Below are 16,533 nucleotides of genomic sequence, written 5' to 3'. Positions count from 1 at the left end.
TACTTCTAGTGCTGGAATTTTTCATTGGCTAACCTTAAGCAAAAAGGAGAATAAAAGAAGAGAAGATAATGAGGTTTTCTTACCTGCCGTGCAGCTCACAGCTCTGTCCTCACGCTGCTGCCGGGCATGGCGCAGCCATCCACATCAGCACAGCCCCTGCACCCTGCCCCTCTGCCCAGCTATGTGCCAGAACCCCACTGAAATGTTAATACCTCCCTGGTATTCATGTGATTCTTCAATTAACTGGATCAAAACCTCAGGAGCCAAATCACTTGCGTTAAAATAACGCCCTTTTATTTGGATCAGTCTGGTTTATTTTACTCTGGTGCTCCTGGATAACTCAATATTTAGGATGTGTTGTGCAAGCCAAGTCTTTCTCAGACCCAGGGAAGCAGTGGGACAGGTGCCTTTCGTGCATCCTGCTCTTTGTGTTCAGAAAGGACTTAGTCTGAGCTGAACTTGAAGCACAACATGCTCTGACTATAACAGAGCGCAGAAAAGGCATAATCCAGCTTCACGTAGGAGCACAAGCCCTTGTTTTCCCTTAGGACAAGTAGGGCTCCTAAGCACAGTCTTTAAACAACTAACTCGAAGCACTTTGGGCTTTCAGAAGGTTCCCTGGAGGCAAATAAGGGGACTGAGCATATGCCTGTCAGTGAGGAAAATGCTCATTTGAGGGATGTTACTATTTAGATCTTGGGAGGGAAAGTCATAGCTGTTTTTGTTTAAGTGTGATGGGACTCCCGGGTCCTACCCTGTCGTGCTCTCACTATCACTGTAAGGAGTCACATCCTTCCTCTGGGGACTGGTTATAATTTCTTCTGGCAGAAGCAGGAAACGGCCTGCAAAACCAATGGACTTAAGCCAGCCTAAGCGTAATGCAATGGTGAATAGAATAAGATTATGTGACTCAGTTTCTCTGTGGCATGGAACAAGAAGCTAGTTTGTGAACTGAAGTCCTAACGTGGAAGGCTTTGTGCGATTCCACAGAAGCCTTTGCATGAAAAGACAACCACAGGCAAACACAGGGATGTGTAGACTTGACAGGAGCTGCTCTGTGTGCTCTGATTGTCAGAGGGGAGGAAATAACACGCAGTGCTTAGGAAGGGATCTTCGCAAGGATCAAATGAAGGGCTTAGTTAAAATTTACTGAGCTGGCACTGAAAAAAGCGTTCAGGTGAGGTCTAGTCCATGTGTCTTGTCCACAGAGTGAACTCACTGGCTGGTGAGGAGGAAAGAGAAGCCTGTGCGATCCAGGGAAGTCCTGGCTGCTGCTGGTGTGATAGTTCTGGCTGAGCTGCTGCCTGTACTCAGAGAAAAACTGAGAGGTGAATGCATTGTGAAGAGCTCAGTGCAAACTTGGCTTGCTGAAAAACTCTCCCTTGAGAGGCTCCTCATCCTGGGTGTATCCTTTTAAATGCACTGCTTTGTTACCTTTGTGGAGTGCTGGGAGTCCTTGAGAGCAGCGCTCTCTAACGCTAATCACATCGCATTGTATCGCTTCCCGGCCCCTGACCTCCTGGGGAACGAGCGGTTTCGTGCAGTCAAAAGCCCGGTCAGGTTAAGAGTAGAGCTCTGACTCGAGGAGGGGTTCTGCCCCTCTGCCAGCTGGGATGTGATTTTGCGGATAGTTCTGTTCTTTTTGGTTTCCTTCAGTTCAACTTTCCCCCTTCTTTTTGGATTGTCTTTCTGTGGGGACGGGATATGTGGCCACGGTAGCTGTCTGTGTCTTGCTAATGATTACGTCTGCTGGTCTCTCTGGTCAATCAAACTTGACAGGAGGTTATTTCCTGATGAAAATCAGCAGCTGGATAGAAGAGACAGGCTCTATCAAATATGCTTTCTTGACTAAGAAAAGCTGCAGCAGGAGCTTTGACATCTTATTAGACATCAAGGAAGCTGTGTTGGAAGCAGCCCTTGCAGTGACCTAGCTGCAGGAAGAAACTTCAATCAGAAGCACCGAAGGCAATAGTGCCCAAGTCCAGGGAAGTCAGGACTCATCTATGTGGGTTCTCACTAATTAATTATAACTTCTTTCCTTCGCCTCCCAGCTGAAGGGAGAGCCCGTTCCTGCAGACTGCATGGGCAGTGCCGGGGTCGCCAGGGTCCTGGCTCCTTCTCGTGGCTCATCCTGCCCAGACACTGCCCGAGGAGCTGGAGGGATGTGCTGGGCACAGAGCTGAGGAACTGCCTGTTGGACAGTGGTGTAGGGAAAGGGAGCTGGGGGTCCTGGGGACAGCAGGGTGACCATGAGCCAGCACTGGGCCCTTGTGGCCAGGAAGCCAATGGTACCTGGGGTGGGTTAGAAGGGGGTGGTCAGTAGGTCAGAGAGGTTCTCCTGCCCCTCTGCTCTGCCCTGGGGAGACCACACCTGGAATATTGTGTCCAGTTGTGGCCCCTCAGTTCCAGCAGGACAGGGAACTGCTGGAGAGAGTCCAGCGCAGCCACCAAGATGCTGGAGGGAGTGGAGCATCTCCCGTGTGAGGAAAGGCTGAGGGAGCTGGGGCTCTGGAGCTGGACAAGAGGAGACTGAGGGGGGACTCATTCCTGGGGATCAAGATGGAAAGGGGGAGTGTCAGGAGGATGGAGCCAGGCTCTTCTGGTGACAACCAGTGACAGGACAAGGGGCAATGGGTTCAAACTGGAACACAGGAGGTTCCAGTGAAAGAGGAGAAGCAACTTGTTGGGGTGAGGGTGGCAGAGCCTGGCCCAGGCTGCCCAGGGGGGTTGTGGAGTCTCCTTCTGTGCAGACATTCCAACCCGCCTGGACACCTTCCTGTGTAACCTCATCTGGGTGTTCCTGCTCCATGGGGGGATTGCACTGGGTGAGCTTTCCAGGGCCCTTCAACCCCTCACATTGTGGGACTCTGTGAGGGCTCGGTGGGGGCACAGGGGTGGCACAAATGCAGATGGCGAGGCAGAAAGGGAGGAGGGCTTTGAGGAGGAAGGTGGGTCTCCAGAGACCCTGCCCAGTGATGGAGCCACTAGACTGCAAACATTGTCCTACTTTCCTCTCTAGTTTCTCTGTAAAGCACCAAATATGCTGCTTTGTTTGATTGTTTTATTATTGGCTCCCCATCAGAATGCTCCAAGTTGTCCAAAGCGTATCAAGTTGTGCCTTGCAGGGCACTTGGTTTGGGAGCTCGTAATGCAAACACTTATGAGGAGGAATCATCCCCAGCAACCAGCGATAGCCAGAACAACCTCGTATGTAGGGGGTCAATGGAGAAGTTGTCCTGATTCTGGGGTCCTGAGCGAATATGTATCAGCAATCTTATCTCTTCCCAAGCATAAAATTTAAAGGTGTCTTTTTTTTCCCCTTTTATTTGAAGGCCTTTTAAACCTAGAGAAGTTGCTTCGGCAGTTCCTCATCTCCAAGGACACGCTCTCGGTTCGGATGCTGGATGACAGCCGGGATCCCACCCCTCTCCTAAAAGAGATCCGAGACGACAAAACAGCTACCATCATTGTACATGCCAACGCCTCCATGTCCCACACCATTTTGCAGAAGGTAAGCGTCTAGAAAGTGTCACCAATGGACATGCGGCTTCTTCCACCGAACGAGGTGCTGTGTAGTACAAGAGCACGTGCGTCCAGGTGTTGTATGATAATGGATTGGAAAAATCCCTGCCGCAACACTGGAAGTGGTCTCTGCTGAGAGGGGAATTGCCACTGATGGAATTTCTGGGGAAAATAATGTGCTCTGTCTTTCCAGAGCTGTATCTGTAGAAGCAAAGGTTTAATTGCTCTGAGCTGATGCATTTGCTCTCTTGAAGTGGTGCGTGCTTGCCATCAAACAGCCATGGAGGGCTGCCTGGCGTTCTGAAATTAGTCAATCATTGCAATATTTTTCCCTTTTTCTCTAATTTTTTGCTTCCTTTTTTGTTGTCTTATTAAGCGAGATTTTATTTTAATCGTGTTTATTTTGAAGCGGTCTCTTGCTGCAGTTTTTAGCGTTTGTTTTGATAGTCTACTTCAAAATTGAGCAGTGGCTCCAGATGGAGTCTAAAGTTGTGCAGAGTTTCCCACATCCTGGAAGGAACAAGAAGCACTTTGCTGAATGGAGGCAGGATCCAAGCAGTGGGTTCCCCCATTAGAGCTGTTTGTATTATTCCCACCCATCCCCCCAACAGATTTTTATTCTGCCACTTGCAATTTTGCATGTCGAAATCGGTAGGTTTGGGGTTTTCTTTGGGGTCCCGTCTATGCAGGAAGGGGCATTTGGTGGGCTTTTGTTTGTTTTCTGTCTCCTGGTCCCTGTTTTGTGCTGCTGAGGGCTGTCCCCCTCCTCTGTTGCTATAGTGACTTCCCACAGCGCTCTTTGGGCACCGCAATCCCTTCCCCGCTCCAGCATCCTTCTGCCAAGCCTGATAAAGATGTCAGAGATTGCCGTGATTTTTCAGCAGTTCAGTAAAACCTGATGTAGTCTTCCTGGCTGGAGGGTTGGAGGGATGGAAGGTAATAAATAATGAGCTGATCTGGCAACTCCTTGCACCTTGGGAGGGCTGCAAAGTGTTTTCTTTACAGAGCTACAAACTGAACAGGGGCTGAAGTCGTGGTGAGCAAATAGGTGCATCCTTGGCCCCTGCACTATTGATTTGAAAGTGCCTTGTGTCAAGTCTGTCTCAGGAGACCAGTCCTGGCCTCGGACAGCGAGAGAAATTGCATTTTCTCATCTCTTATCCTCCGCATATGGGCTGGAGACACACGGTTGCTTCCTCAATTACCAGCCTGTCCCGTTCGCCCACCTGCCAGCGGGCACGTGAAACGATGGGAGCGATGCTCGCAGGAAGCCCTTTGTCACTCGCTTTGATTTTCTGCCCTTGAAATCGAATGCGCCGACTTCAAAGTGGGTCAGAGGGAGAGCTGACATTATCGCTGGCTCCAGAAAGGGAGAAGGGAGGGAAGTGGGTGCCAGGTTTTATTGTGTAGTGGCTTCAAAATGCAACAGCTGGCTGGAAAGCTGGCTGGGAGGCGGGTCGGCAGCCTTCTCAGGAGTCGTGGTGCTCTTTTGGTCAAAGCATTGTGTCCGGTTTGCCACCTGTGCAAGGGACGGGGTGACAACGTGCAACCGAAGGGCTGGGTGCAGCCAGACCTAAGGCACCGCAATGGTGATGACCTTGGTTTTGCACAGAAATGGGTAAAGAACAGGCAGGAACAGGGAGAGGTGTGATCTAAGCCGCTTCTCCTCTGTATCTTTCCTTCTTTCTCTCTTGTTGCATTCCTGGGGGAGATGGAAAGGGAACAAAAGCAAGGAAGGGGATGCTGGTCCTTCCCTCCCGGCCTCCAGTTCCCCCGTGTGGTCCTGGGTGATGCAAAAACCTCTTTGCCGAGGTCCGGAAGCATCATTTGAGACCAGCTGTGCTTGGCAGTGAAACATTGGCTTTCAGGAGGATCTGCAGATTAATCCCCCACTTTTCTGAGCATCTGTTCCCACAATAAGCTTGTTGCATACTGAGAATTTTGGATATGGGCTTCGATGATCTGGTCTGTGGTCTATAAAACAGATCATCTCATGGAAAAATCTGTGTCCTTGTCTCTGTATCTCCATACACTTCTACCCTCTTTTGTCTAGTTTTGTGGCTATCGCTACGCTGTCTAAATTCTGAAGAACAGTTTGAGTTACTAGGTTTTATTAATGATAATTAGTTTGTGGCACTGGAGCCCAAATCTGACTGATACATGTGGGAAAGCCACCGCTGGGATGACTGTCCTTTTTCTGCAGCTCCAGAAGAGCTTTTTCCGCCTCGCTCTCAGTGAAAGGCGACAAGCCCTGAGCTCTCTCGACTGCTGCTTTCCCTCGTTATGTTCAAAGAGATGTTGATAGTTGCACAGGAGAACAGAGCAGCAAACCCCAGCCAACCTCACGTTCCTCCAAGGGCACAGTACACCCAAGGAACCCCCATCCCAAGGGACACCGGAGGGTCCCGGGGGGCCAGAGCTGTGGCTCGTGCAGCGTTGGGTGTTTTCTCTGTGCCAGGTGCTTTGTCAGTGCTGTCGCGAAGAGGAGACCCTGAGGTAGGCTCAGTCCTGCTGAAAAATTGGTTCCCCAGACTTTAATTTCACGGGTCAAATCGTGTTGCTGTGTCCCACCCTTCCCTGCACTTGCAGGGAGCGATAAGGATGAAAAAGCAAATATGGCCCGGTCTCTGCCTTGCCAGAGAGGAGATTGAAGATTGTCAGGCTCTGGTCTAATCTCCTTTCCTCTCCTTCACAGGCAGCTGAACTGGGAATGGCGTCTGCCTATTACACGTATATCTTCACTAATCTGGTAAGACGTTTTTTCTCGGCTTTTCTCCCGTGTGCGTGTAGAGTCATGTTAACGGGAGCTGATCCCTGCAGCCCGTGGGAGCGTTGGGAAGAGCCCCGTGTTTGTGGGACACACAGAGGTGTCTCCCTGCAAACCCAAGCACCGCTCAGAGCAAGTCTTGACTTGGGGTGTGTGTTTGGAGGCCACCACACGCTTTTCTGTGCCTCTGAGCGCGGCTGTGCAAGACAAAGGGTGGCACCATAAATGCTGAGAGTCAGAGCAGGGTATGTCTTCAGCACAGCCCCAGGTGATTTGGCTTTATAGCTACTAATAACATTAATGGGGGAATTGCGTGGTGAAATCCCTGAACGCTGCGCTAAACAAGGAGTAATGGGCCTAGACAGCAGCGGGGGGGAAACCCAGAATAAACATCAGGGCAACTTCTCTCGCTGCAGAGCTACAAGGCTCTTAACAGGCTGTGAAGTGGTGTGGGGGAAACGCCACCGCCAGCGAGACCAGATATTAGTGTAGGTGTGGGGAGGATGGAAACCTGAGTGTGGCAGGATGGGCTGGATGATTAAGTGGAGGTGCCTTCCAACCCCGAATGATACTCATATTCTCTAATTTCTATTAATATTTATGCCAGGGTGCGCGTGTGCCAGGAAAGCCGAGAGCTGAATCACGCTTTGTGTTTGGGTGGGAGACAGACGGGAACGGATGAAGCCAAACGTGTGGGCAGGAGAGCTGGAGTGGAGAGGAGGAGGGGGCAGGAGGGAAATGGAGGGGGTGGGAGCCAGGAGAGCAACGGGGACAGAGAAAGGAGATGTCAGAAGAGATAAAAATGCAAAGAAATAGAGAAATCTACTAGTGTCCTACCTGAACTAATCACATTCTGGTTCCCACTCTATAGGTCTTCACCTTGCTCTGTGCCAGTGCAGCAGGGACAGGCAAAGCCAGGACTGTGCACATAGCAATGGATTTTTATTTGCACATCGCCGTGGATGCGCAAATAGAAATCGTGGAGTCAGTGTTCTTGGGTGGTGCTCAGACAACAGGAATAACTGGAAGAATTAAGCTCCCCGCTGCCCCCAGCACCACCAGGCTGGTTTTGAGCATGGGTGTGATGAAGCGTTTGCTCAAGGTCGCGAGATGAAGTTTGTCTTTGAAGCCCATTCATCTAGCGTAATGCAGTTATGGCAGGTGGGGAAGAAATGAATTTTGTTGCCGTTCACTCCCGCAGGAAATCAATCTGTTTACCCACGTTGTTCCACCACTTTGGCCAAAAGACCAGCCCTCAGCAGAACTAACTGGATTTTTGGCAGGGACCTTTAAAGAAAGGTGACATCGGGCAAAACCTGGGCAGATGGAAGAGATGTTGAAGGAAATTAGTAATATTTAAATGGGAATGAGAGATGGGAGTGAGCAATTTAGACTAATAAATCTGGAGGGATTATCAAGCTCCTAATGAACCCTCTGAGGTTTCGCAGTCACTGCCTAATAGAAAAGATAAAATCATAGTGAACTGCTGTCGAGGAGAGCAAGCAAAAAGATGGCTTTAAATGGAGGGAGAACCCATCAGAAGGGGAATAGACAGTCTGTTTAGCATTAAACTGCTTAGAGATGGAAAAATATTTCAGGCAAAAAAAAAGAAAAGGGGATAAAATGCTGAATTAAACACCTGCCCTGTGGCACTAGAGGGGAATTCAGTTTCTGTCTTCTAGCGTTAATTTTATTTAATAAGTGCATCTCAGCCAAGAGCTCGTTGTGTGTCGCAGCGCTTCTCTCTGCGGAGCGTTAGATGGAGGCAAGTTGCTGCAGGTCCCTGACTCTGGTCCATGGGGAGAGCGATTCAGGGGTGACGAGTGCGATTCGGGGCCCAACAAGTGCGGGTAGAGTCAGCCAGGGAGGCCGTGGTGCGGGAGAGCAGATGTGGCAGGAGGCAGCGGGAGCAAATGAGGAGGAAGACCTCAGCCCCCAGCGCATTTCCATCGGAGCCGAGGCGAGCAGGCTGATGTAAAAATATCCATGGGCTAATTTGCTGTGTGCAAATTCATTATCAGCCTCCTTCAGCCAGCTCAAGGGAGCCTTTTTGCCAGCAACTGAATCACAGAATCCCAGAATCCCAGAATGTGAGAGGTTGAAGGGCCCTGGAAAGCTCATGCAGTGCAATCCCCCCATGGAGCAGGAACACCCAGATGAGGTTACACAGGAAGGTGTCCAGGCGGGTTGGAATGTCTGCACAGAAGGAGACTCCACAACCCCCCTGGGCAGCCTGGGCCAGGCTCTGCCACCCTCACCCCAACAAGTTGCTTCTCTTCTTTCACTGGAACCTCCTGTGTTCCAGTTTGCACCCAGTGCCCCTTGTCCTGTCACTGGTTGTTACCAGAAGAGCCTGGCTCCATCCTCCTGACACTCCCCCTTTCCATCTTGATCCCCAGGAACGAGTCCCCCCTCAGTGTCCTCTTGTCCAGCTCCAGAGCCCCAGCTCCCTCAGCCTTTCCTCACACGGGAGATGCTCCACTCCCTCCAGCATCTTGGTGGCTGCGCTGGACTCTCTCCAGCAGTTCCCTGTCCTGCTGGAACTGAGGGGCCACAACTGGACACAATATTCCAGGTGTGGTCTCCCCAGGGCAGAGCAGAGGGGCAAGAGAACCTCTCTGACCTACTGACCACCCCCTTCTAACCCACCCCAGGTCCCATTGGCTTCCTGGCCACAAGGCCCAGTGCTGGCTCAGCCCACAGCACCCGGTATTCCCAGCTGGTCTCCCATCCAAGTACTAACCGGGCCTGACCCTGCTTAGCTTCCGAGATCAGACGGGATTGGGCATTCTCAGGGTGGTATGGCTGTATATATTTTATATATACTTATATAAAATATAATGCTTGTGTAAGGGAATCATGGTGTGCTCCATAATAATAATAATAGTAGAAATAGTAATCATAATGCCAGTGCATAAATAGACCACTGCAAGCAGGCTGTTGTGTGTAGAAAAACAGTGTTCCTCCAAGTGCTGGGAATCCTTGAAATGGGCAGCGCAGAGGAGCGGGGATGCTGGATGCCTCCAAGATCCTGTGCTACAATTAATTCTTTTAGCTTGTTAATTCTGTGTAGCTTGTTCTTGTTTTTTTTGTTTGTTTTCTTTTTCTCTCTCTCTCTTTTTTTTTTTTTTTTAATTTAACATACGGACCTCAGGCTGGATTTAAATTTCAAAACATTTATCAAGGAGATTAGATGCAAATAATTGAAACAATTAAAATTATTACTGTAAGAAGGAAGGTGTAAAGGAGTTTTACTAGTGCCTTGAGTCAGATGGTCTATTCATTAGATGCAGTTTTGTTCACCGACAATATTGTGCGGAGGTGGTGTTGCTGATAAAACAGCTGCCGTATTCAATTTCCAGAGACCAGATAAATCAGTTTTCGTTTGGTTTTGTGTTTCCTGTTTTTTCTTCTGTGTTTAGTGACTTGTAAAGAGGTTGGTCTTTCCTATAGGGTGAGGTTTTCAAAGCTGAATTGTCATCCTGGATACCCTGTTGGAACCAGAGGGGAAACGAGTATCCAAATCACCCGGACAACATCACACGTTTCTGTAGTAACTCGTCATTATGGGAACATCCCTTGGAAGGAGGGAATGGTGTAAAGCAGAGGGTTTTTAGTCCTGCTTTGTGAAATTACCTTCTCTTGGTGTCTTTTTGTGTCTGGTTCTGCCAAGTTTTGCGTTCCATTGCGCTCTAGCATGAGGGAAGAACACGGACTCTCTTGTTGCGCTTTGACAAATTTTCCTTGCAGCCCAGCCAGCCTTCCTGCTTCCCAGGAGCTGATGCGAACGGTTTTTGTAGAGCCCCCATCGTCCCCTGGATTTATGGTTCATATTTCCAGTGGCATGTGGTAGCAGGGCACACAAATCAGGTTTTTGCGAGGGTGCCAAAGCAATTTCTCCTAGTTGGAGGTAGCGTGAGGAAAGGAGGATTTAGAGCAATAACTGTACCTCCCTGCATTTTGCTGCCTGTGCTACCTTACCTGTCTTGGATCTTCTTTATGTGTTGTTCGGAGTCCATGCTGTGCTTGCTTTCCAGTTATCGAGTAAATCATTCTCTCACATACAGCCCGGGCCCTCTGCTGTGAGAGCAAACCTCTCTTTTCCTCTGCCCTCGTGCTGTCATGTCCTATTTGTCTTTCAGACTTTCCACCCCTTGTTTTCCACAAGCTGTGCTTTTCAGGTCCCAGCATTAGCACTTGACCTCCTTGCTGTCTGAGGATTTGTCACTCTTCAAACCTCACGCTCCCTGCAGAGAAGTTGCAGTAAATTGCTTTTTCTAAACATGTGGGCAATGTGTTTTCCTAAATTGCTCTTGTTTGAAGAACAGCCTCCAAAATGTAATAGCTCTCCTTGCATGAGGAGGTAAAAGACCCATCCTTACATATGGCACACTCTGATGCTTTTGTGATGCATCAACTTTGTCCAAGCAACCGGATTATATATATGGACAGTTCCGCTAAATTGTTCCCACCTTCAGTGAGATCACAATTCCTCTTTAACTACATGAATGGCCAAATAACAGTGCTTTGGGTCCATCTCCCACATCCACTTACCTACTCAAAAGGCCACAATTTGTTGCTGTGATGACTTTTTTTTCTTCTATAGAAATTGATTTTTACATGTGGCCCATTATAAACCTATTGACTCTGTCAATCGTTTATAAATAACCTGAGCCTTTCAAGAAAACCATAAAGCACTTAACATAATAATGCCCACTTGAGTAAATAAATAAATGTGTTCTTAGAGGAGCTGAGGAGCGATGAACAGGCTCAGCAGGATCCAGAGAGGCATTTTCTCCGCTGCGATGATCTCGGGGGAGAAATTGGTCACTGGTGCCAGACTGAAGAACTGTGAACACCTCGGTGCTGCAGGAGCCTCAAGGTCTTTTCAAGCTTCTTGCGAGGAACCTTTGGTTTAGCTGCTGGTTTGGGTGTCCCTGGAGGCAGAGCGGTTCTTCTGCTCCCTCTGTGTCCGTGAGTCTTGCTGCAGACTCAGTGTGGTCATGCCTTAGCTGGGAAAACCGGAATAAGAGCAGAGCAGCTGCACCAAGTCCATTTGTTGTAAATAGGACTAGGATGGTACTTTCTGGCCCTCTGGGCTGAGCCCACTAGTCCTGCCACCCTTGGCCCCAAGAACCAATACTTTATCTTCTCTGCTTAGCCTTCAAATGGGGAATAACGATGCACATTGGCGTCCGGCGATGTCGGCAACGAAGCCTCTGGAGCTGTGCTGACAATGCACGAGCTTCTGCATAAAAGCTGCCAGGCAATCTCACTATGGGAACTGCGTGTGTTTGGAGGGTGACAGCTTTCCTAAGCAACAAATACTCTTGAAATGGAAGATTTGCCAGCGTTGAGGGCTCAATAATAGAGAAATGGAAGCCTTGGCCCAGTATTGTCCTTCCCATCCCACATAAAAATAGAGAAGGAACAGTACAGCGTGTTCTGGACCCTGTGCCTATTGTAAATCAGCCTTCGCTGCCATCAGAGGGTCAGATCCTGGGTCTGAGGGGAATGGGACAGATCCAAAAATCCAATGAAGTCCTTGCAGTAATTAAGAGAGGAAGGTAAACATGTGTGTGTGAGCAAGAGAAAGGAGGGAGGGGAACATATTACTGTCAGTGTAGGCTGAATTGAGCAAATCCTGCTCCTTCCAGGGGCTTGGGATGGGATGAGGTCAAGCACGTTGTGCGTGGGAAGGTCTTGAAGTCACTAAAAATGCAACGAGCCCATCTTTCCCCTTGTCTCCAGCGTGTGGGCAGTGGCTGCTGTCTCCCTGCTCCCAGGTGATCTGGCTTATTAAAAATGTGATAAGAATCGAGTCAGGGAGCGAGGTTCCGCGCACACAAATGGGATGCCGAACAATATCACTGGCTAAATCGATAAAGCTGGAAGAGGCTCAGCAGCCGGTGCAGAGCGCTGAATAGCAAACCGGCCGTCTGGCCGCTGCGGGGTGAGCAATAACCAGGAGCCGAAGTGAGAGCAGGGGAGTCTCCAGCGTTCGCAGCTCCGCGCTTTCAGAAACATTTGCCTATCAGGCAGCCTGTTGTGGCACTAATAATGCCCTTTCCACGCCAAGTCTCCATGCTTGGGAGGATGTGTGGCAGCAGGACATGATTTGTGAGGTCTGCTTTAGTCTGGGAGGGGAACACGTAGGCGCAGATTTGGGAGGACACTTTGTTAGTTATATGCTTCACACCCTCAGTGTTTTATCCGTGTCCCTCTTAGGCTTAATTGTGCTGTCAGGTTTTTAATCTCTTGCTGTTTTTCCCTCTGTACCTCAGTTTCCCCCTCTGTATTCCTGGCAGGAGCCCCCATAGCAATGTGCTGTGGCAAGATGAGAAGCAGCGTGTTGCTGCTGTTGTGTTACAGAGCCAGAGCAAAGCGGGCAGGGCAGGAGGAGGATTTCCATCAGAAACCCACCGGTGCAGCCCGAGGTGGGGGAAGGTTTGCGGGTGCTGAGTCCTGGTTGGGATCGGCTGGCACGTGATCCAAATGCACACATTGCACTGGGTAATACGCTTGTACCTCATGGGTTTGTGTTCCTAACGGAACAGAGGCCGTAGCCTATCAAACTCCTGGTCGTAAGTCACAGCGAGCGACGCCAGGAAATCCAAGCTTTAAAATCATGAATTACAGCGCGTGGCTGTGTGGCTTTTATTAGCCAGGTTCTCCTGATGATCGAAACGTTCGGGTCACTCGGTAGGTTTTGTCTGCTGCTGTAAAGCGAGAATGCAGGTCGAGTGCCGCATGAAGCTCAGAAACCCGAGAGTGACTTCATCCTCTAATAACTCCTCCAGTGCCGTCTCCCAGGGAACCCCTTTGTATTCAATTAGCTAATGTGTGCCTAGCACTTTGAAAATATAGAGTGCTATAGAATTGCTAAGTGTTGTTATCTAACACCGCATATTTAGTGGTTGCAGGCCTGTAGCAGAAGTCAGAATATCTACAGTGTAATTGCCTGGTGCTGCTGCAGAATTTGCTGTGATTTGAGCAAAGCCTGGGGACCTTTCTTCTGTAAAAGTTCATTAATTTTGGCTGCCGGACCCTCAGGGCTTACTCTTACTGAGATCTCAGGAAACAGAATATTGACTTTTGGTGGGTGCTTTAAAAACCAGACTGAAAAGAGGGGGAAGAATTCAGGCAACCAGGATTTATGTACCTGAAATTAGCCTTGGCATGGTATTTTGCTGCTCTTTGTACCTCAGTTTGCCCTGCTTGGCATAAAGAAGCTGGTCTAAGATGGGCAAAATGCTGGTCAACTCCTGTTTCAGTGTGAGGACAGGGAAAAAATTATGGGCAGTGGAACAGGAGGTAATTGGGGAGATGCTGGGTGCACCCATCTCTTTAATTCACCAGGATTTGCCCGGAACTGTGTGGTTCCAAAGCTGAGTTTGCACAGGTGGAGGAGGCTGGGCCAAGCCACACCAGGCTTGGAGCCCATTAACCATTAACCAGAATCTGCTGACAGGAGTGAGTTATTTTCATAATGACTCCTTGCTCTGGAAAGGCATCTTCCAGCCTGCCAAAGCACCAGCCAGCGCTGCAGGTAAGGAACAGTGACTGTGTGAGGAGAGAAGTGGCTGTGAAGCTGTTCTGTGTAAGCCCTAGCCCCACCAGCTTTGTCTAGCAGTCAGGGTCAGGTATGTATATCGTAATTGTGCTCGGACTGCTTAAAATTCTTCCTAACTTAGGCAAAAGTCAGCTTCAGTACATCTCAATGAGAAGCCCTTGGATCTGACACAGAATCCCTGCGCGCTCGCTGCGGAGCCGTTCACGTGCCCGAGTCTTGCTTCTCAAATCTGAGCAGTATTTCTCTGCCTCAGTCTGATGTTTGGAAAGGTAAATGTGTTAAGACTTGCATGCAAACACACGGTGAGAGGAGCCGTCTGAGATCATGTCCAGGAGAAGGGTTTTCCACCCCTTTTCTCTCCCGCCGTCGGGAGGGCAGGGCTGATGGATGGGGTGTCGAGCTCTGGAAACCACCCGAGCGGCGCAGGCCTTGAATGGCAAATCAGTTTGTGTTTGTAAACCGTGGGTTTGGGAATGTCAAGCGTGGTGAATGACCAGCCAGGAAAGGAAAAAACAACAAGCAGGGACAGAAGCTGAGCCGGCAGCTACTGAAGTATCCCGGTGCTCTCACCCCCCGTAGCAGGCCTGACCTTACCAAATCTCTCTTATCCTATTGCAAATGAAGTGTGTCCCCCAAGGATGGTTTATCTCCATCTCATTGCATAGGCAGCTCACGGCTCATTTGCTCGATTCTGACCTGGGCCAGCAGAACGCTCTTGTGCACGTCTGATGGAAAAACATCTCAAGGCAGAGAGTCAGAGCTGGAGCGGAGGGAGCAGTGGAGGGACAGGGTCGCATCCAGGCCATGTGTGCTGCAGAGGTGGATGCTTTATGAGTGTGACAGCAGCAGGAGCAGGGTTTTCTGCAGCTGGAGGCTTGCCTAGAAAAAGACAGATACAGAGAGCGTTGGCTGCTGGAAAAGACTGAAGCTTGCAGCGACCAGCCGCCGCTAATGGGAGCTGGGAAAAAGCTGCTGTTAACATTTGAACCCGAGCAAACTGTTGTCTCCGTGGGGAAGAAGAGCAAGATGACTTCTAAAAGGAAATGCTCTAGTATGAAATCTCATGCTTAAATGATGGCTTATTTGTTTCCAAAGCTGCGCCGAACTCCGAGAATAGTTAGATCACTTGATTTCCCACTCCGGTAAAATTATTGGTGCAGAACTAGGGCTAAGTTTCTAGCTTTGTACTATGAACACACAACTGGAATCAGACAGCTTGGCTCAATAATATACTCCAGAGAGCTTTGCATTTGTAGAGATCTTTAGAAGCTCAAAGGTTGTTTGAAAGATTCATCTACTTGGTGCCTTTGTGACAGTGGTAATCAAATGTTACCATCAGATGGGAAACAGGTAGAGAATTCACGTGGCCAGCTTGAGGCGACTGGAAGAGTCGATGGAAAAGCAAAGAGTAGAGTTTAGAACTTGCCAGCTCCACGTTTCTCCTAATCGTGTGGGTTCAGCCTTGCGACTGCTGCGGCCTGGCAAGTGGTGCCCGTGCCTCAGTTTCCCCCATGGGAAGTGAGGACAGCAGGGTGTTCCCTTCCCCAGGAATCGCAGATTCGAGGAGCAGAGCATAACAAACCTGCCAGGGCCCCAGCAGCCTCGAAAGCTTAGAAACGTTTCCAGGGGAGAAAAGGTGTAATGGGTAAAGGCACTAATTTCAGCTGCCTTGAGATTGGGGTTGTCTGGCCTGAGACTGAAGCCTTGGACTCTGTGGCTGTTTTGCTACATAACATCTCATTTTCTTTCTGCTCTAACGAAGCCAGGAGGGCAGGCAGGCAGCTGTGCCCAGCACAATTTGCCTCTTGGCTCTGCCTAGGGGGAAGTAGTATTTTTCAGGGGCTCAACAAATCTCCTGCTGCTCTGCTTGCATCCAGGATCTCCTCGGGCCCGGGTCCTCATTAGCCATCTGCCCTCGTCGCGCGGGTTGACAGGCTGCTGTGGGCAAACGGATAACCTGTCAGGAAGGCAGGAGGATAATATCATTCAAATGAATCAATAGTTCACAGGCAATTTCACGTTACCTAACGTTAATGCGGTTGTGTCCAAAATGCACTTAATCCTGCGTCTGATCGCGTTCTCGTGGGAGTTCGCTGTGTTGGAATAGGCTTGTAACTCCATGTTTCGGAGATTTACAGACATTGTTCCTACCCGGGAAAGATGAAAAATGACTTGACTCACTGAGATCTCCTAGTCCACAGAGCCAAAAGACATCCGTATTAGTGATGAAAGAGAATGGGCATCCAGCAGTTTCTGAAACTATTATTCCCACCTTCTCACTCCATTTTAGCAATTAGCAAAAGAGAAATTAGTGAGGAAGGCACCATTATTTCCTGCTAATAGGACAAGGAGGGCTGGACTCTTCTCCAGGAAGCTGGCTTTGTCGTCTAACTGCTTCCATTGACATGAGTAGCAAAATAGAGCTCTCCCTTTTTGCCCTTTTTTTACATACATCCTGCCACTTTGCTCTTCAGAAATACAAGAGGATGGGCCCCGCACCAAAGCCTCGCAGGCAAAGCAGCTTCTCACCATCCACAGATGGCACGAAGCAGCAGGACAGGATTTCATTTCATTTAGCAGCTTAGACTTGGTGTCCTGAATTGGATGTGGTGCTGTTAGAGCAGCTTCACTCAGCACATGATGTTTGCTGTCTAGGTTTGGGTCCAGCTAT

General features: G+C 49.4%; 1 protein-coding gene and 1 pseudogene across 8 annotated transcripts in view; one reads left to right on the top strand and one right to left on the bottom strand.

Annotated features, from left to right (window-relative positions):
• GRIK4 (glutamate ionotropic receptor kainate type subunit 4) overlaps positions 1-16,533 on the top strand; it is a 193,314-nt gene that overhangs the window by 115,265 nt on the left and 61,516 nt on the right. For all 8 annotated transcript variants that reach the window (XR_010467842.1, NM_001315521.1, XM_065040011.1 and 5 more), the window contains 2 exon segments: positions 3,333-3,511; positions 6,218-6,271. Coding sequence is in view for 7 of the 8 variants with exons in the window: in NM_001315521.1 (NP_001302450.1) it covers positions 3,333-3,511; positions 6,218-6,271 (233 nt within the window). In the remaining variant the exon portion in view is untranslated.
• LOC135576306 (5S ribosomal RNA) lies at positions 8,984-9,102 on the bottom strand (annotated as a pseudogene).

This window comes from Columba livia, chromosome 24 (assembly GCF_036013475.1).
Source record: "Columba livia isolate bColLiv1 breed racing homer chromosome 24, bColLiv1.pat.W.v2, whole genome shotgun sequence".
NCBI lineage: Eukaryota > Metazoa > Chordata > Aves > Columbiformes > Columbidae > Columba > Columba livia.
Note: the sequence above shows the minus strand (reverse complement) of the source record. Positions and strands in the feature narration are given on the sequence as shown.